Source organism: Hipposideros armiger, unplaced genomic scaffold (genome assembly GCF_001890085.2).
Source record: "Hipposideros armiger isolate ML-2016 unplaced genomic scaffold, ASM189008v1 scaffold_470, whole genome shotgun sequence".
NCBI lineage: Eukaryota > Metazoa > Chordata > Mammalia > Chiroptera > Hipposideridae > Hipposideros > Hipposideros armiger.
The window spans coordinates 1268899-1289294 of NW_017731820.1; the positions used below are offsets into that span (position 1 = coordinate 1268899).

The 20396-nt window shown below is 40.9% G+C and overlaps 1 protein-coding gene across 4 annotated transcripts in view; it reads left to right on the plus strand.

Annotated features, from left to right (window-relative positions):
• CUL1 (cullin 1) overlaps positions 1-20396 on the plus strand; it is a 75982-nt gene that overhangs the window by 15805 nt on the left and 39781 nt on the right. For 3 of the 4 annotated variants that reach the window (XM_019666442.1, XM_019666443.1, XM_019666445.1), the window contains one exon: positions 5837-6136. In XM_019666442.1, the coding sequence (XP_019521987.1) occupies positions 5997-6136 (140 nt within the window). In that variant the 5' untranslated portion in view covers positions 5837-5996. The remainder of the gene's footprint in view (positions 1-5836; positions 6137-20396) is intronic. The other variant, XM_019666444.1, reaches the window with a different exon arrangement.

Here is a 20396-nt window from a genome sequence, read left to right on the forward strand (position 1 = left end):
AACGTAACTGAAGTAGCTATAGACAGTCCTTTTTTTTTTTTAAGATTTTTATTGGGTAATTGGGGGATGGGAACAGTGCTGGGGAATTGGGGGAAGGGGAACAGACAAGTTGCTGTCGTTTTGTTCTTCAGTCTAGTTGTGAAGGAAATTGCTTCACTGGCCCAAGCTGGCACCATCATTGCGCTCTTCCCGGGTGAGGCACATCAGTCGCCGGCTTCTGGACGGCTGCTCACTGCGGCTGCTGGCCGCTCACGGTGGCTGCTGGCTACACACGGTAGCCCATGGCAACCCACTGCCATAGGGGCTGCAGCCTACGCCGTCGCCGGCGACTCACGGCAGCCCAGCTCCAGGTTGAGCTGTTGTTCAGCATCTTAGCTGTGGAGGGCAGTGTCACTGGCCCTCATATGTGGGATCCGAACCCGGGCCCTCTGGCGTCCCAAGCCAGCTGTTAACCAACGCGCCACTCGGCCGGCCCGACAGTCCATTTTTGAGAAACTCTGTTTATTGCATTCCTGTCACAGCTCTGACTTAGTGCTCTTCACATTGACTTCTGCAGCAGCATCTACGTGTGTCTGGCCCTAATTGATAGAAATGGAGGCAAATAGCAGGACTGTGTTCATAGGCAAAAGTGGTACCTGGGTCTCTTGAGTACTGGAAGTGAACCTGAGGAGGGGGTACAGTTCTCTTATTATTTAAAGTGTATGGGCTCCTCCCCTAGTGGAGAAATGTGGTTGTGGCCATTGAAGTCTGACGAATTTATATTTAGGAATTGTCAGGAGAGGAATACATGAGAGGAGAGTGCACAAAGCTGACAGGGAGACACTGGCCCTGCAGCCCAGTCCGGGGGCCACAGCCCAGCCTTGTAAAGCAGAGGCCATCCCCGATCCCCTTTGATTTCTACCCTTTCCTTGCTGCGGTCACCAGTGACTGACATAAAACTAAAGCAGGAGCTACACTTCAGAAATCGTTATGACGATGAAAATAATAGCTGGCATTTATAAAGCGCTATGTCGCTTCATTTAACCCTGACCCCTGGAGATATTAAGGGATCTACCCAAGATCATACAAGAAGTAAGTGGCAGTGACCATTACGAGGTCCAGCCAGCCATGGCCGTTCCTCCTTGCCTCCAGGAGGGGGTCCTTTCATTGTTTGAGGCTGTGACTTCGCACATACAAGCTCTGTGGGCTCCATCGTCTCGTCTGTTTCTAAGTGTTCCTCAGGACTGGGCTTGGGCCCATCTCTTTCTGTAATTTCTCGGATTCACTCTGGTGCGAGACTCAAGTAGTGCCTGTCAGAGCTGAGCTCCCACAGCCCAGTCTCCTAGGGTGATTCCAAGCCCGCAGATAACACTGTCCAGAAGTGAACCCCTCCCCGCAATCTGCTCCTCCTCTGCTGTGTTCTGCCCTCGGAGATGGTCCCATAGTCCATTTCTCTTAGAGCTGCAGACCGGTGTTTGTCATACACACTCAGGTCAGCAAGAGAAGTCCTCTAACTGCCGCTTGTTGCAATAGTATTTACAACTGTTAAAAAGTAAACACCTGTAATAGAAGCTCTTTAGCAGGGGATTAGTTTGATGAACAACAGAATATTACCTAGCTCCCCCAAACAGTGAGGCGTGTTTCATTAAGTGTGAAGTGAGGTACGTCTGGCTATTCCATGAAAAAAGTTGCAGAACAGTGTGTGGTTGAGCCCAAGAGTTAGGAATCAGGAGGGGTCAGCACAGATGGGTCTTGTCCTTTTTTAAGCTGTATTCCTTGAAACAGTTTTGAAAATTAATCCTGAGACGTGTTCAGGAAACAATGCTCTATAGCCAAGAAGTTTGAGAGAGAGACGCTTTATACTGCGTTTCTGACGGAAATTCCTAAGACATGTTCACTTATTAAGACCTCTGAAGTCTTGTAGCAAACAAAATAAAGTTCTTAACTTTACCGAAGTTGGCATTTCCCAAACCCCTGCCATGTTCTGTTCAGTTGATACTCCAAGTAGTGTTTAGTGGAAGCCTTACCAGTGCCCTTTCATTACTGAGGATGCTCTGAATTACTAATATCAAAGAGGGTGTAGTTTTCAGGATTCTGGAAGTAGCTCACACTTCTGCTCAGTGAAGGAATCTCACGCACCGTTAATCTTGAGAAACAGGCTGTTTGATTAGTGCAGTGTGACTTGTTAGAGAGCTTGTTTAATATTGGCAATACTGGCTTTCATAGCCCTTTGGAACAAGGCTTTTCTGTGAGACAAGTCCTGAAACATACAACCTCCCTTCTCCATCAGACCTGCTGATTTTCACTCTTGTGTTCCACCCCATCACCTGATTTTCCTAGGGAGAGATGAAAGAAAGTGAACTTAGAAGAGTGTGTTGTCATTCAGGCTTCGGGAGCCAGTGGCTGGTGTGAGAAGGCGCAGCCGGCTCTGCCACTGCTTCCTGTCCTTGGCTGGCTGCATTTTGTGCCTTGGTTTCTCAGTTTCGAAATTGGCAGCTTCTGTATCTGAAAAATCAGTCTTACTCCTGGGTACGCGTGACCACAGCTGTAACCCTGTAACACTAAGGGGTCTGTATACCAGAGTATGTTTGCCTAATGTCCTAAGTATTGGGTTGTTGGAAAAGTCATGACGCAATTTTGCAATGAAAAACATAGAAAAAATACTTTTCCAACAACCCAATAGATATTTTTAGTTTTGTTTTTTGTTTTTACTATCTGCTGGCTTTCTGGACCTCCTAAGTTCTTTGGCCACGTGATGTGATTTATTGGGAAAATATCTTTACCTCTTACCACTCTGACTTTTCACGAAGTCCGCTTAAGATTATTGACAGTTTTTGATGGCCTAGTTGTAAGATGGAATGTATATAGTTTGTGAAGTGGTATATTTCTGAAAACTCAACATTGACCAATAAGCCAGTCTTTTATGGGCATCTGTATTGTATTTTATTACTCCAAGCAGTTTTATAATAAGTTTTAATTCATCAAACACTTGAGTAATGCATAAGCAGATTACACACACACACCCCACCGCACCCCCAGGGTGGACAGCTCCATTCATTACCAGAGTGCATCCTCTGTCCCTTTGGGCAGTCCGGTAGATAACACAGGTGCCCCACCCAGATGCCCTTTCAGGGAAGGGCTTGGCTCCCAGCATGGGTGGTGTGGTCAGCAGACGGCCTCCCAGCGTCACCTCCTCCAGGGCCTGCCCTAGCTGCAGAGAGCCGCTTGCCCACCACTCTCAGTGGCTGAGCGGGACAGAGGCCTGGCCCTGCAGCCCCAGTGCCACGTGCTGCAGAGGGTCCGAGCCGATGTCGGGGCTGTGGCACAGTTCACGCCCTCCTCTGCCCAGTCCTGCTTCCTCCCCTTTAGGCGTCATCCCTGAAAAGCATCTTACACCCACACTGTGTCCTAGCATCTGCTCCAGGGAGCCCAGCCCGAGTCTACCAGGTCGGCCATTGCTGTCAGCATGTGACCTCACCTTCAGGACGTTTCCTCATGTGCTTGCTTTAATGTTGCCCTTTAGACTGTTTTAGATTTCTTTGCTGTAACATTAGTGATAAATCTTGAAGTATATAAATGTGAGACTCTCTAGGCCAGCGGTTCTCAACCTGTGGGTCGCAACCCCTTTGGGGGTCGAACGGCCCTTTCACAGGGGTCGCCGGGTACTCGTATGTGGGCGTATCTGCATGTGGGCCTGGAGACGGATAGAGGAGCTGTGTCTGGGTTCCTAAGACCATCGAAAATGCGTGTTTTCCGATGGTCTTAGGCAACCCCTGTGAAAGGTTGAGAACCGCTGCTCTAGGCAGTATTAAAAACAAAATAGGTTATCCGCTTTAAATAAGGACATAAGAATTTTGGAGACCCTCCGATCAACTATGTAAGAATTTTGGGTACTCAGTGGGACAACTAGGAAAAGGAGATGGGTAGTTTGAAAGTATGAGCATCTAGTTTAGACTAAGTGAAACAGTGGTCCAGGTGCGAGACGCTGTTGATTACTGGGCGAGGAAATGGAAGCGAGTGAGTGAGTTTGAAATGACCTTGAACGTTAAAATCGCCAGCGCTTGAATGTGAAAGGTGAGGGATGCAGCGTTAGAGTATTCCCAGGTTTCTGATTTGTGGGTACTTAGTAAAGTTTCCTTGACTCAGATGGGCCGCACTGGTGGAGAAAGGAGTTTGGGGACAGATCCTGAGTTTAGCTGTGGGCCTGTAGGGCTTGAGACATCAGGAGAAGATGTGACTGAGGCACTTGGGTATGTAGACCAGCCTGGAGTTCAGAGAAGAAATCTGGGCTGGAGAATTTAAGTGATAATTTCCCCTTAGGGGGAAATTAACTCAGTGACAGGGAAAGCAGTACAGGTTTAAACAGGTGACGCTGTCAGGCGGTACTGCCAGTCCACATCCCGATAACCATCAAATGGGGTGTTAGCATGATCTTCCCAAGGTGGATGAAAGGAGAGTCAGATTGAAAGTATATTTAGAAAGCGTTTGCATACTGGTTGCTGAGTTGTTAGTTTCTGTAAAACTTGATGGAATTCTTGTTAGACACTTTCATATTCCACATTTGAACCTACCTATTTGTGAATGTATGACATAAAATACTTTCAGGATCAGGAATGGTGTTTTGGCCTCATAAAATGTTACGTCTCAGAGATTAGATGATAAATATTCAAGATGATTTTGGTTTCAGTAGTTCAACTTAGTCCAAAAGCGTGACCTGTGCCTTCATTGACAGACAGCTGTCATGCTGTTGAGGATGCAGGATGCTCTGAATTACTTGCTGGGGGTGACTCAGACTTGTGTCAACAGGCTTTGGTGACCCATTCTTACTGTTCCTGATGCCATTTACATCCCAACTTTTATTTTATGGCACCATGACAACAATTCAGTGTTTCTCAATTCCCCACTAGAAATACATGTTTAAAAACCTCCTCATTTTGACGTGATGTGCGTAGACAGTCCTTGCAGTAAGTCTGTGATGCTGCGTATGGAGAAGTACTGACTTCCTGCAGCATTGCGTAGCCAAGGCCCTTTATGCACGCCACATCTGAAGCATTGAAAACAGTAGCTTCGTACACTTAGAAATGCTAGCCAGTACCATTTGTTAAGCATTTACTGTGTGTTAAATATTTTATATACATTATCTTAATTAAACTGCACAACAACTACTTAGGAAGTGATTTGCCCCCATTTTGCAGACCAGGAAATTGAGGCTTAGTGTAGAAGTGAGAAGTCAAGTAACTTCCCCAAGGCCACGAACCCAGCAGATGTGGAGTTCAGCTTCAAACCCAGGTCTCTGAATTCCAAGTACATTAAAAATTTTGCTAATTCTTGCCAAATTCCTTTCTAAAAAGGGAGTGACCATTTCCCTTCACCTTTAGCCTCACCAACATTTGCGTTTTGCCAAGTGCTAAGTGAAAATTATTAAAATTCACAGATAACTAGTGAGATTGAATGATTTTTTTCTGTTTATTAGCTATTTGTGTTTTTCTTTCTGAGAATTTCCTGTCTTTTTCCTTTGAGTTTGTTTTTCTAACTGTTATGCAGGTGAAGTAATAGAGTTGAAGTTTTGATACTTTTAGAAGATAAAGGCTACATGCTAGTTGTGCTGTTGCAGTTTTACCCAGATTTTCTTTTGAATGCTAGTAATCCTAATGATTTTGAACTGAATGCCTAAGTAAGCGTATTTCGGTACACAGATCATTCAAGTTTCCACATAGAGAAATAGTCTCTGGGTTACAGCGGTGCCTGTCGATGCCTCCAGACTGAGCATTTCTATTAGTGTATGGTGACAGGTACCCTGTTACCTACCCTGGGATGCTGAGAAAGGATTGACTAATTTCCTTTCTTTCTTCTTCAGGTTTGCCTGCAACGAGATTTCATTCTCTCCAGTGAAGGGACATCCTTCTGAGCTGCTGTGAATAAACTTGGAATGATACTGTACATTTTCATCTAATGGAGAATTAGCTGTACCTTGAGTCAGGATTGCTGCACTGGACAACCTCAGAATACTGCTCACAATGTCATCAAACAGGAGTCAGAACCCCCATGGGCTGAAGCAGATTGGCCTTGACCAGATCTGGGACGACCTCAGAGCTGGGATCCAACAGGTGTACACCCGACAGAGCATGGCCAAGTCCAGATACATGGAACTCTACACGTATCCTCCTGCCTGAGCTGAGGCTTATGTGCTTCGAGTGTGATTACTTACCAGTAGGATCTGTGAATTGTTAGAAACTTTACTTCATGTTTTCTCTTTCCAGTTCGTCCTGTGATAGAAGCATGAGTTCATTTTTAGCTTTAAAAATGAACTCATTTACTCTTTGGAAGTTTTTTTAACAGAGGTGAAATTGGCCAGTTGGTAGTCTGAAGCAGTGCTATTCGGTACAGTAGCCACTGGCCACATGTGACTATCTACAACTGAAATCATTACAATGAACTAATTAAAAATTTAGTTCCTAAGCCTCAGCAGCCCCATTTCAAGTACTCAGTAGGTAACAGGCTGTCTCTGTCGCTGTAAAAAGTTCTGCAGGGCAGCACAGGTTAGAGCAAGAGATCCCTGGTTACATTGCCCGTGGCTGCCTTCGTGCTGTGCGGGCAGAGCGGAGCAGCTGCATCAGAAATGGCCTGGTCCACAAAGCTGCAAGTATTTTCTAGCTGGCCCTTGATGGGAAAAGTTTGCTGACCCCCATCTAAATGGCTACCACATAGAGACAAAGTTTTCCTTTATGGCCCTGGTTGCAAAAATGGTATTACAAAATAGTATTTCTCTCATTTATTATGTGGGTCCATGATGTGTGCCAGGGACTGCTGTGTGTTATGGAGGTTATGAGGGTGTGGAAGTTGGAGCTCCTTTCTACACACTTGGAGGCACCATTTAACTTGTTGTTGCTCGTTTCCTTTCAAGTAGAAGAATTCGAAATTTAAGCTAACTCGCTAGAGAGCGGATTGCTGCTGACGTGCTGGTTCTAGGAGTTTAAAGTTGCTAAGTCGTTTGGATGTTTAAGTTTAAATCTTTAATATAGATCAGCGATTGTTGAACTTGGTGTTGTGATATTCCAGTATACCCTCAACTATGCTAATATTTTAGAACCTTAAAAAAATTAACATTAATTTAAAATATATGAAACTATCTCTAAATTTAAGTTTTATTGTAGGTGTGTATATATTCATGTATATGCACTTATACTGTAGAATACTTCTAAAAAACAACAGCTTTATTGAGTATAATTTGCATACCTTAAAATTCACCCTTTTTTAAAGTGCACAATGCAGCAGGTTTTGGCATATTCAGAGTTGTGCAACCATAACCATTCTCTAATTTTAGAAAATTTTTATCACCCTGCCCCCCAGAAGAAGACTTGTACCTGTTAGCATTCACTCTCCATTCTCTCCTCTCACCCCCCCACCCCCACCCCCAAACTCTGGCAACCACTGACCCACTTTCTGTCCCTATGGATTTGCCTGTTCTCACATTTTACATAAATGGAATCACACAGTGCATGGCCTTTCCTGACTGGTTTTTTACTTAGGGTAATGTTTTCAGGCTTTGCCCTTGCTGTAAGCATGTGTCAGTACGTCATTCCTTTTTGTGGCTGAATTGTATGGTTATGCAGCGTTTGTTTATCCTTTCACCAGTGATGGATATCTGGGTTGTTTCCACTTTGGGGCTCTTATGAATAATGTGGCTGTTACGACTACTGTGTATGAGTTTCTCTGTGGACATGTGTTTTCAGTTCTCTTGGGTATATACATAGGAGTGGAATTGCTGGGTCATGTGATACATAGCGCACTTTTAAGCAGGATATAATCATTGTAAACGACAGGATATTATTGCACTTAAGAGGGTTGTGGCTTGCTAGATATGATGATTTCTTCTTTTTAATTCTTGTAAGTAATAGAGCTGAAGATGGTGATTCCAGTAATGAGACAAGGTACTTGGTTGGATTTCTGGTTTGCAAAAAAAAAAGAAAAGAAAAAAAATGGGAGCACTGGTGTGGAGACTAAGGAAACTTAGCTACTGATGTGTCTCTGGGGAATTTCTTAATATGTAATTTCTGACTAAATCAGATTGGTCTTTTGCCCAATAGGATGTTTCGCTCTTAGAATTCTAAGAAAGTAGAGACTGTCTGCTTGAAGCAGTTACTGAATTCTTTTATTCTACAAATGATTATAGTTTGTAGTTGTTTTGATGCCTACAATTTTAATTATTTTAGGAATGCTACTCTGAAGTGAAGTGTTATTCTTAACTTGGTCTGAGAGGATAACAACTTCATACATTTATTGAGAGTGGAGAAACTGACGTTAATTCTTTAGATATTATTTGTGAACTCATTGCTACAGTTAAGTCCTATGTGTCAGCCATTGTGCTAGGAACATCTGCATCGTATTTAGGGCTTCCGTCACCCAGGAGAGTTGGTGGCAGCAACCCTCCAATTGGTGTCAGAAATCTGGTCTCGGAAAGCTCAAGTAACTTGCCTATTGTCATAGCAACCAAAATAAATGATGATGCTGGAACCAAAACTCTTAGTAGTCTGAACCTAGAAACTGCCCTTATCACTATATGGCCTTTGGGTTTTGTGTTCAAGTGAATCAGATGCCTTAAAGTATTTTCTGTGCTTTTCTTAAGAAATTCCAAAGAGTGTTTTAATCAACTCTTAATATATTAACTCTTAGGATACAGATGAAACAGTAGAATGTCTACTTGTATTTATTAATGTAATTATTGAAAATCATAAAAGTATACTCCTTCTCTGCATTTTCAATATCAATGTTGTTGTCATAAGTAGAAGAGCTTTGACAAATTTTTTTGTCATCTTTTGTCTGTTCAGCCCTTCTGTTCAGTTCCAATTTCCTGTGATGTCTCACATCCGTATATGCAGTTACAATGCAACAGGTATTTTTCTTTTGCAGTAAAATATAGGAGCACATTCTATGCAGGTGGGTAAATAATAGGTTTCCTTTCTTTGGACTTGAAATAGGTAATGAAATTTGTTTCAGTTTGTCGACACCACTGTATTTCCAGTGTCGTGCCTGGCTCATGATAAGCGTGGGTCCTGCCTGGTGGAGCAGACATTGCAGTTCAATGTGATGGTCCCTGGGCACAGCCCAGGGCAGCCAGTCTGACCCAGTCCAGACCCCAGGCCCTCTGGTTGGGGTTTCTCTGTCTTTGCGAGGCCCCAGGTCTGCCTGACTCTCGCTTCCAGGTCAAAATTCTTTTTTTTTCTTCTGTGGTCATTGTATACCTCAAACCATAATTTTAGCTCCCTTGGAGTCGATTTGAACTTCTAAGTTGATGTCTCTTTTTTCTGTTTACCTGCATAAGTTCTCATAAACTTTGCAGTTCCTGTTTTTCCCCCCCTATAGTCTCTGGGCTGAATTAGCTTGTTCTGTTTTCTTAGCCTGTGTTCTCAAAATCTTCTTTTCCCCCCTCCAGAACGCTAAGGATCGCATTCATGTTTCCTAGTCCTGTGGCTTCCCTCTCAGAAAGTTTTACAACATCAGCATATTCAGAATTCATCCCTAACGTCCGTCCCAGTTCACAGTCCCTGGGGGCGGGGCTCTTGTTCGCCCGGAGCCAGCCTGCCGAGCCCTGGCAGCCTGCAGCTTGTGTCTGGCAGGGACGACATGCCAGGACTTGCTGCTCCGACCGCTGCCCTGCACCTGCCCGCTGGGCAGTCCTGGCTCGGCTGCTGCTGTCACTCTTCTCAGGCCCACGTGCTTTGCCCTCGCTGGCTCTTCCATAGGAGCTGTGGGTGCTCTGAACCCCCAGTGCACCCTCGACTTTTAAAAAATGTAAACCACCGTATGGAAAGTGGCTATTTGTAGGTATTGGGCTTGTGGGTGATTTTTTGAAAATGATCTGTGCTTCTAGATTTAGGTGTAGAACATGCATTTTAAAATACAGTTCATTGGTTTTTATTAGTTTTTCTTATGCAAATATAAGTTCTCTGTACCCTTCACTACTGACCTGGTACTGTTAAAATAGTTCCTAGGTTTGAGAAACTGTATCTGTCTTCAAGAGAGAATACACATAAGTTATAATTATATTGCATAGTTGCCTCAATATGTGATTTTTTGTTTTTATTAGTATAAATATGGTATGTCCAGCTTTTTCCTTCTAAATTTGATTCATGGTGTACGATTATATATACTCGGAGCACTTTGAATATTTTCAAACAAATTTTATAGTTAATCACAACCAGTTGCAGGCAGTCGTTGCTTTTGAAATATGCTGTTTGTTAGATGTGAATTTATTTGCTTTGTATGGACTGTTCCCTTTCAGAATCCTATCTAACCATAGCCTCGAGAGAACCTCATCCTTTTATAACTTTACAGACACGCTGTAAAGAATGGTGGGTGAGCCTGCTGTCCTTGCCAGCTTGCACAGGTGGGACATGTGGGGACATGTGAAGATAGGCAGTGTTTTTAGTTTAACTTCTAAAGTGCAAGTCTTTCCAGATGATTTTTAATATAAGTTTACGTTTCCGCCATACGTTCCAGTTGAGTAAGAAGTGGTAATAGAAAATGGTTCTGTTCTCTTTAGTTTTTCTCCTTTAATTGAATTGACTTTCCTATTAGAAAATGAAAATGGTTTGAGTTTGGTACTAGTATCTGAAAGTCGCCAATCAGTTCCCAGATGTGTGTGCCTTAGGCATAAAGCATGGAGCTGTGGGGCCACCACACTGGAGACCTTTCTGTCCCTACAGCAGGTCCCGTGACCACTTGTGTCACAGGTATGCGGCCACTCCCACAGCAGGTACCAGAGGCAGGGAAGGCGCTCAGGAAATGTCTGTGGAAATACGTGTGGAGCTTTGTCTAAGACCTCTGCACCTGATGTGACCCCTTTCACAGTGACTTATCCTACCAGTCATGCACAAGGTATGCCTTGGCAAATGACTAAACAGTTCTAGGGTGACAGAAGAGGTATGTGACCTATTTCAGAGGCAGCACCAAACTTGGCTCTTGGCCCTTTAACATGACAGCCACATCACGTCACGGTTCCCCGCCCGCTGACCTGTCGACAGAGACCTGCTCAGGCACCTGAGCGGCCAGAGGGCGGCCTAGATTCTTATCTACTCTGCCTTTGGCTGTGTTGCCAAATAAACTCTTCCAGGAAACCTTTTGAAAAGAACCTCCAAGTTTTAAAAGTCAAATGTGTGGGTTTGCTGTCTTAGCATAGAACAGCTAACTCATTGACTCCTGGATGAAGCTTCTGTTTTATTGCCTTTCAAATTTTTACCTCTTGATGTTTTTCTTTTCCATATTGCCTCTTACTTTCTATATTTAACTTTTCCTCTTAATCTGTTTCAGTTCCTGCTTTGAAAATAATTTTAGATGTGACCATTTTCTTCTAAATATTAGTCGTATTTATTTAGTTTTATACTCATCCTATAAATGATTTATTAACTCATAATCGTGCACGTATTAGAACGGCGGGTGGTAAGTATGGTCTCTGGGGGTGGGGGCAGCAGGAACCCCATTTCATACAGAGAGCCGCTGGGACACGGAGGCCTGGAGTCTCCCCACCGCAGACAAAGCCATACCCAGTAGTTCAGGACCACATCCGTTTCGGAGTCCTTTGAATATGGATAGTCTCCCCTGCCCGGGAGACAGTGAAATACTCCAGTGGCGCTTTTTCATCAGGTCCCAACCCCAGTGACATGCGAGGAAGGACTGGGTCCCCTGGACAGATGACTTCTCTCTGGCAGCTTTGATACACATTAAGAATCTGCCTTTTTCTTTCCTGATAATGTTTCCCCGTGTAGCATAGTTGATTTAAGGCTAAGACTGAAAAAATACTAAGTGAAGATGGTGTATCTCAAAGCTCCGTAAGGTCCGTCTGGCTGGCTGGGCTGTGGTTCCTGCCTTTCTGCTGACTCAGCCTGGCTTGACAGCACAGTTGGCGCCATTCTCCTGGAGAAGGTGGTTCGCGACTCCCTCAGAAGTGCACACCTGTATGTGTATGACTTTGTGTCTGCTTTCTCTTCAAGAAGACAGCAAGCATGGGTCCCCAGGCCAGCGCTTCATACAAGACTTTGGCTTTAGGCTGATTTCTTCCACAATGGGACACAACTACTCATATGTGGATTAAAACTATTTGCAGGAAAAACTGCACGAATCAAGACTAGATCCATACTGAGACTTCTTAAAATGTAATTTTTGTTTTTTTTAAAAACATAAGTAATCCTGTTGTAAAATTTTAGAAGTCCAAAAAGGCACACAGTGTGACAAATGCACGTCCTTTCCATCGTGTTTTATCTGCGACTCAGCCACCCAAGACAGTCCCTGTAGCTGCTTGCTTGGGTATATCTGTGTATGTATCTACACATACATACATACATACATACAATGGATGTATGTAACATAAAAGTAACTTTCATCACAGACAACTTCCCAATTACAAGTAAATGTGTATCTGTAGGGTTTTTTGTTTGCTTGTTTTTAATACAGATTCATAGGTCAGTCTGTTTCGGTAAATTTTAGGATTCTGACATGGATGTTGTAATTTTGGATCCTATTTTATTTTCCTGTTAGATATTTATTCTGGCTTGTAGTTTTATTTTACTAATTATGTTTTAGGTATTCTTATAAGCTCTCTCAAAAGCCTCCTAAATGAAGTGGAGGGTGTGTGCATGTGAGTGATGGGATATTTGTGACGGGAAATGTTGATGGTCTCATTTCATTATTAGGAAATACATGATGGGTAGTGCAGAGGATGGTGGGTAGCGCAGACGGGTAATATTGCAGAAGATGGTGGGTAGTGCAGACGGGTAATATTGCAGAGGATGTGCTGAGAGGCGGGGAAAAGGTGGGTATGAAAGTGGGAAGTAATACTTTTAGAGGACATGGCTTTGGCTGGCTTGAGTACAGACTGGTAAGAACGACTCATTGAGTTGATTAATTTAACTGCCTTGGATAAAGGATGATGCCAGATTGTGGTGAATCTTGCAATCCAGGTAAATGACTATACTTCATTTTTTATTTTTTTAAGGTGTTGTAGGTCCATAGAGATGGATATATGACTTGAGAATTAATGACTTGATGTAAACGAATTTTAGGATTAATCTGAAAACCAAATAGGATTTAAAAAGGAAAGCGATCAAAGGAAGAGAGCAGCTAGCTTGCTCTTAGGAGCAGTCACCCAAGTGTGACGTGCAACTTCTGAACCAGGGTAGTGGCGATAGAAATAGACTGCAACACGGAGCAAATTACTGGGCTTCTGGTTAAAGATGAAACTTACGCTTTGACTTTTCCATTTGTGACATTACTAAGATGATAGTGAAGTAATTTTTGAATCAATGAAGACAAAGAATGGAAAAGAATAGACATTATAGATGAGAATTCAATTTTTTTGAAAGATGGAAAGCAAGTGGAGGCAGGGTACTGATCACCAGGGTATAAGAATCCTCGATTTAGAGGGTCCCTGGAGGACGACAAGACAGCCACTGGCCCTGCAGGACTGGAGAAGCTTGGGACCTGAAGGCTTGGGTTTGGCAGAAGGTAGAGGCGCGGGACTGGGCAGCGCCCTGGAGATGAAGGGTGGGTTCAGACTCTGTGAAACCAAAAGCCAGTCACCTCCCTCTATTCTCAAATACAGAACACTAGAAGCCAGGAGCCTCCGTGCTAGACATACTGGTTGCTTGTGTTTAGGACACACTGAATGGGACCGTCTCAGAAATCTGGGGACAGGAGGCCTAGCAGAGGTTGGCAGAAATAGGAACTCTCAACAGTGGTTATGATAGAAAGCATTTAGAGTGATGAGTCCTCCCATTCCATATCAAAATACTGATGGAGCTGCTGGACCTGAACAGTTCTTTGGAAAAACTGAACAGCCCTGAAAAAAATCCGTTTATTGACATGGGAGGCTACGGCAGGGAAATGGCCCGCTCCCAGGGAAGTCCTCCAAAACTGTGGCCCACCAGTCCCGTTCAGGCCGGCGGTGTTTCCTGTTGGTTTTTTAGCACCTTATCACTAAGGATTAATAGTTATGTGAAAGAACAGAATAAACAAACATAGAAAGTAATAATACAGAGAACAGAAGAAAATGCTATAACATTAACATTGTCTGATATGAGAAGCTTCTAATTACAGCAGTAAATTAGGAACAGGATACTATGAGAAACCTCACATTTGAAATGGTAACTCAGACTTGAAAAAGTAATAGAAGAGCTAGAAGAACGCTTGCAAGTAAATTAAAAAGGCAAGAAGCTTTTGTGACTGAGAAGTAACCCAGGAAGCCTAATACCTGATTGTTAGGAATTCTAGAGAAATCCAGGAGATTCGTAACATAATCTTTTATAGAGAATATAAAATAATTTCCCATAACTGAAGATGCTAAAATCTCTAGTGCTCAAGATGAGGAAGAGAAGGATTACCAGGAAGAAAATCTTGAAATTTCTGTGCATGAAGCATGAAGAGTGATCCAAGGCCTATGGATGAAGCAGTTAGGAGAGCAAGCTCAGGTTGCCGGATTAGCACCACCCAGCACTCGAGAGAGCAGCCAGGCCTCGTTGGTGGGCTGGGAGCTACAGCAGGGGTTGCCAGAATTAACACCATGGGTGTGATGAGGGAAACCCAGCCATAAGTGACAAACAGTAGCATATAGGGCATACCAAAAGCCCAAGCTCTCGTTATGAATTGGCACAGTTGAGATCAGCTTCACTTAGCCTCAAATACTGGAATAGCTGGAGTTTGACCACCTGTCTTAGGCGATTAGCCCATCACATAATTAGCCAAGAGCACCGATACAGTAAGTCTTAATGAGAGAACCAAAATTGTACACAAGCTTTTGTTCAGCAGTTTCATAAATGACTGGTTTTGTATCTTTGCCCTTGTTTTTAGATAGTAAAGCATTTATAATTGTCTTTGGCTGATGATATCAGAGGTTTGGGTGTTTATGTTTTGTTTTGAAGGTTGTTACATTTTATTTTGTCTTGGAATTTTCAGCCTGTTATAAAAAACTTCAAACATACAGAAAAGTTAAAAGAATTTTATAGTGAAGATCCATATCATATAATTGACATTTTATTTTACTTGCTTAATCATGTATCTGTGAACCCATCTATCCATCCCTCCATCTTAATTCGATACATTTCTGAGTAAGTTGTAAGCTTCAATCCACTTCTCCCTAAATATTTAGGCGTGTGCGTCATTCCAATTTGATATTCGTTTGTAGTTTCCATTAGACACATTTTGACTAGCGCATTTGCCTGTATAACCCAAAGCCATACCAAGGTAGAGAACATTATTATCCCCACAGAAAATTCCTTCATGCTTCTCTGTCAATCTTTGCCTGCCCCAAGGCCACCACCATAGATTAGTTTGGCCTGTCCTAGAACTTCACCTAAAGAAAAGTATGGATTATGTACCCCTTGGGGTAACTCAGGATGCTTTCAAGATTTATTTCGGTCACTGCAAGTATTAGTAGTTTTTCCCTCATTGTTGCTGAGTGATATTCCATTGTATGAATATGGCAGTTTTTAAATTCATTCATCTAATGATAGAAACCTGGGCTTGTTCCAGTTTTGGGCTATAATAGTAAAGCTACTATGAACATCCAAGTACACATCTTCTTGTGGGCATAATGTTTTCATATCTCTTGGGTAAATACATAACGTAGGATTGCCAGATTGTAATAATAGTATGTTTAACTTCATAAGAAACTGACTGTTTTTCGAAGTGCCATACCACTTTGCATTCATATAAACAATGCTTGAGAAAACTTCTCATTGTGTCACAATTTCACCAACACTTGGTATGTCAGTCTTCTTAGTTTTAGCCATTCTTGTGGTGTGTGGTTATATCCCCCGGTTTCAATTTGCATTTCCCTAACCATTAGTGATATTGAGTCACTTTTCATATGCTGGTTGATTATTTGTATGTCTTTTATGATTAAGTATCTTCTGAGTCTTGCTCTTCTTTGGATTAATATACTTTTTATTACTGAGTTGAATGAGTTTTTTTAGGATACCATTGTTTTGTCAGCTTGTGTCTTCCTAGTATTGTCTCCCAGTCTGAGGCTTGCTGTTGCTTTTCTTAATGGTGTCTTTGGGTGAGCAGATATTTTTTATTTTGAGGAAACCTACTTTGTTTTATTTTTCTTGTACAGTTATTGTCTTCTGTGACCTGTAAGAAACCTTTGCCTAGATCACAAAGATACTGTATTTTCCTCTTAAAGCTTTATGGCTTGGGCTTTTGCATGTAGGTCTGAGATCCATCTGGAGTTCATTTTGCATATGGTGTGAGGTAGGGCTTCAGGTTAATCTTTACCCCATTAGGCTATCCGATTATTACAGCGTCATTTGTTGAAAAGACTTTTCCCAAATGGGTGTTTTGCTACCTTTGTTAAAATTAAATGACAATATAAGTGTGGTTTTGTTTCTAGAATTCTGTTTCATTGATCTATATATATCCATCTAAAAGAGGATATATTACTAATTTGATTTATTTTTATAAAGTATTTTTGTATGTACATTTATGTGGAATATTGTTTGGTGTTTTCATTTTTTGTGATTTCTTAATTACGTAGCATTTTGAAAGCTCTTGAAGTCAGGTAGTATAAGTCTTCCAACTTTGTTTTCTTCCCCACCCCCAAGATTATTTTGCCAATTCTAGGTCTTTCGCATTACTCTATAAATTTTATTTTCAGCTTCTCAATTTTTACCCTAAAAGCTGCTGGGATTACAATTGGGATTGCATTGATTTTTTTTTCTTAATAATTTTATTGAGATATAATTCACATGTCATAGAATTCATCTGTTTAAAGTGTATATGTCAGTGGTTTTTAGTATATTCACGGGTGTGTTCAACTATCACTACATTGAATTTTAGAACACTTATATCAAAAAGAAATGCTGTACCCCTTATCACCGCCTTACTCCCCCACCACTTACTAATCTACTTTCTATAGATTTGTCTATTCTGAACATTTTATATAAGCATATCATATGTGGTGGTATGGAGTGAATGTATACCCCCAAAATTTATGTGTTGAAACTCTAAGCCCAATTTTATAGTATTTGAAGATGGGACCTTTGAGGGAATAATTAGGATTAAATGAGGACATACGACGGGGGCCCTAATCCTATCGGATTGGTGTCCTTATAAGAAGAGGAAGAGATACCAGAGAGCTCTCTCTGAGGACACAGGGAGAAGGCAGCCGTTTGCAGGTCAGGAAGAGAATCCTCCCCAGAAACCAACCCCAATATCACCTTGATCTTGGATTTCTACCCTCCAGAACTGTGCAATTCTGTGATGGTTTGCTAGGTAAGTGTTTATATACTTCCGTGATAATTTCTCCATGTAAATGCTCATAAGTATAATTGCTGTATCAAAAAGAATTTTTTGGGTTTTGAATATTTTCAAATTTTATTCCAGAAAAAGTATAAGAGTACACTCTGATCCCAATGGATACAATCTCCCATTTTCCTGTACTTTGGCTCTCATTGGGTTTCATTGTTTATTCTTAAAGACCTTTGTTAATTTAATAGCTGGAGATTAATATATTGCCAAATAACAGAGGTCAGGCTCAACTAGATAACCAAAAAAATTTCCTGGAACCAAACACCTAGAACCGGGTGCTAGATAAAAATTATGAGCCTCAGTGTGATAGATTTTGGGGATTTGGACAAGAGGTGGGCTGGAGGATGGCGGCCACACAGAAAAGGAAGCAAAGCCTGTGCCTGGGCAAGTAGTGGGGGTGGTGCTGGTGTTTCCATGGAAATCTTCAGTGAAGAGCTGAACTAGAAAACAAAATAATTGAGCCGCTCTCCTAGGGAGACAACTAGGAAAGTATTTGAGCTGAGTTCTGGATGTGAGGGGTGTGGGGAAAGGCTGTTGAGAATTTGTCACCTCGGATGTGTTTGGGGTTTGAGTTTGTACTGCCAACTTGTTGCAGGATTTCCTCAAGTTGGAAATTAATGTGAAAACCCCACTTAAAACGAGTCTACAAATATATAAAGTTACAAAGTGGAGGAGCGAGTCCACTGGAACACGTCAGCATATAAAATGGACTGCAGAATTGGGGATGTCTAAAGGATTGCTAGAGGATCTTTAGTGAGTGCCTCTAATATTTTAAAAACGGTGATGTAAATGAATCAGAAATACAAAGGAACAAAACTATGGGAAATAAGACAGAATTTTAAAAGAAACAGGGAAATTCTACAAATGTAAAATAAAATCCTTAAAAGCAAACAGCAAATTTGACACAGCTAAAAGAGAACCACTTAACCAGATGGTAGATCAAGAAAAATTAGGTTTGAACAAAGATAAAGCGATGGCAAATAACTGAAGATATAAATTGAGATACGGAATGTGATGTGAAAATGTCCAACATACATATAGTAGAAAAGCGAGGAGAAAATAGAAAGGATTGGAAATATTTGAAGAAGAGAGGTAACTTGTGAGAATTTATTAGAATTGGTGAAAGGCAAAACATGCATGTCAAATTTTAAAGTAACCATTACAAGAATACAAATAAAATGTATAACCCCAACATAATAAAATAACTACAGTGGAACCAGGGAATATTGACCCAGGGGGAGGGAAAGTGGAGAAAACAAGCATAGAAAAAAATAATTAAAATAGAAAATGCAAAATAAGATGATAGAAGTTAATCCAAATAACAAAACTGGATAATCTTAAAACCAAACTTGCCCTTCAGAAACTGTCAAATTCAATCTTTCTATAAAATGAAATTTCCTCTGGTGGTGTGCATACACAGCAAAACACTGTGGCATAAAAGTTGACAGTAAAGAGATAGAATATATTGGGTTGTCGGAAAAGTCATTATGCATTTTTGCAGCGAAAAACAGAAAAATCATGACTTTCCCGACAACCCAATATTTGAGGGAAATTCTAACCATAAGATAGGAATAGCTATATTAATATCAGAAACAGTAGATTTCTAAGGTACTATTGTTAGGAATAGACATGATTGCTTCCTAATGATAAAAAGAACAAGTCACCAGGAATATAATTCCAAATTTGTATGCTTCTTAACAGGGCCTCAAAATACATGACAGATACTGTAGAGAATTGTAAGAGAAGTTAACAAATCCATAATTAGATAGGAGATTTCAGTAATTTTTAATAAACAGACAAATCACCAACAATATAGAAGATTTGAAAAACAGAGCTGACCAGCTTGCTCTAATGGGTCCCTGTATCCAACCAACAGTTAGAGAATAGACATTCTTTTCAAGCACATGCAAAGAAAATCACGTCTTCAATTATAAGTCTCATCACATTTTAAACAAACTATCAAAAAGATAACATTCTCTGATTGTTTTTAGAATGTAATTAAGGGTTTTTTAAGGTAAAAAAAATTACTTGGGAAATCTAAGAAATTCTAAATAACTCTTAAGAGACCTAATTAATAATGGAAAAAATACATAACTGAATAAAGAAAACACCACATCTTGGTGTGGAGCAGAAAATCAGTAGTTTTCAGTGCTTATATTAAAAAGAACAGAGAGTTGACAAAGCTAATCAACCAAAACAAAGATTTACAGAAAGTAAATATAAAGTAAATTAAAAAGAACAGAAATGAAATATACAGTAATGAAAATACTGGTTATTTAAAAAGACTTCATAAACAAGGCTCTGGCAAAATTAATCATAAAACATTTAAAATAAGGTATCTTTTTAAAGAGAAGACTGAACAACTGGGCAATATACTTGAAAACATCAAAATAGACAGTTTTCTAGAAATAGCAATAGGGATAGTGGGAAATGACAATTTCATACATGGCGTGTGAACCGTTGGTTCTCCTCATATACAGTTGTACTCAAAGTGGATTAGAAACCTCAAAGTGAACATCAGATTTAAAACAAAATACAGTAGAATCATGCCAATATTGGAACCTGCCAAAATGAGCATTGGCAGGGTCTATCAACAAGAGAATGGATAAATTATTATAAATCTATATTACATAGTATATTGCATACAGCTGTAATTATCTCACCTGTTATCAGAAGCAAATGTACATGTTGTAATTTGTGTAATCTAAAATTTAAAAATAGGTAAAATAATTTCATATTTAGTTACACAGTAAAATATAAAAACATCCAGAGGAATGATGGACACCAAATCATGGGGATACTTGTCCCTAGGGAAAGTGAAGGGGAGGGGTACATAATAACAGGAGATAATTTCTGTTACAATCTGTACTATTTCATTTCCTAAAAAGTTGAGGGAGGGATTTGGATGGAATGAGACAAGAGTGGGAATATAGTTAAGAGTTTTTCCAGGCTGGGCCATGAGTTTATGAGAGTTGATTGTGTATTGTAATCTGTGACTCTCTCTACATTTGAAACATTGAATGAAATGATGCATTGTTTTAAGACATAGTTCTGTGATTACTACTGAGGCTGACGATTTGGAGGGGATTTGGGCCGCTAATACATATTTCTTTTAG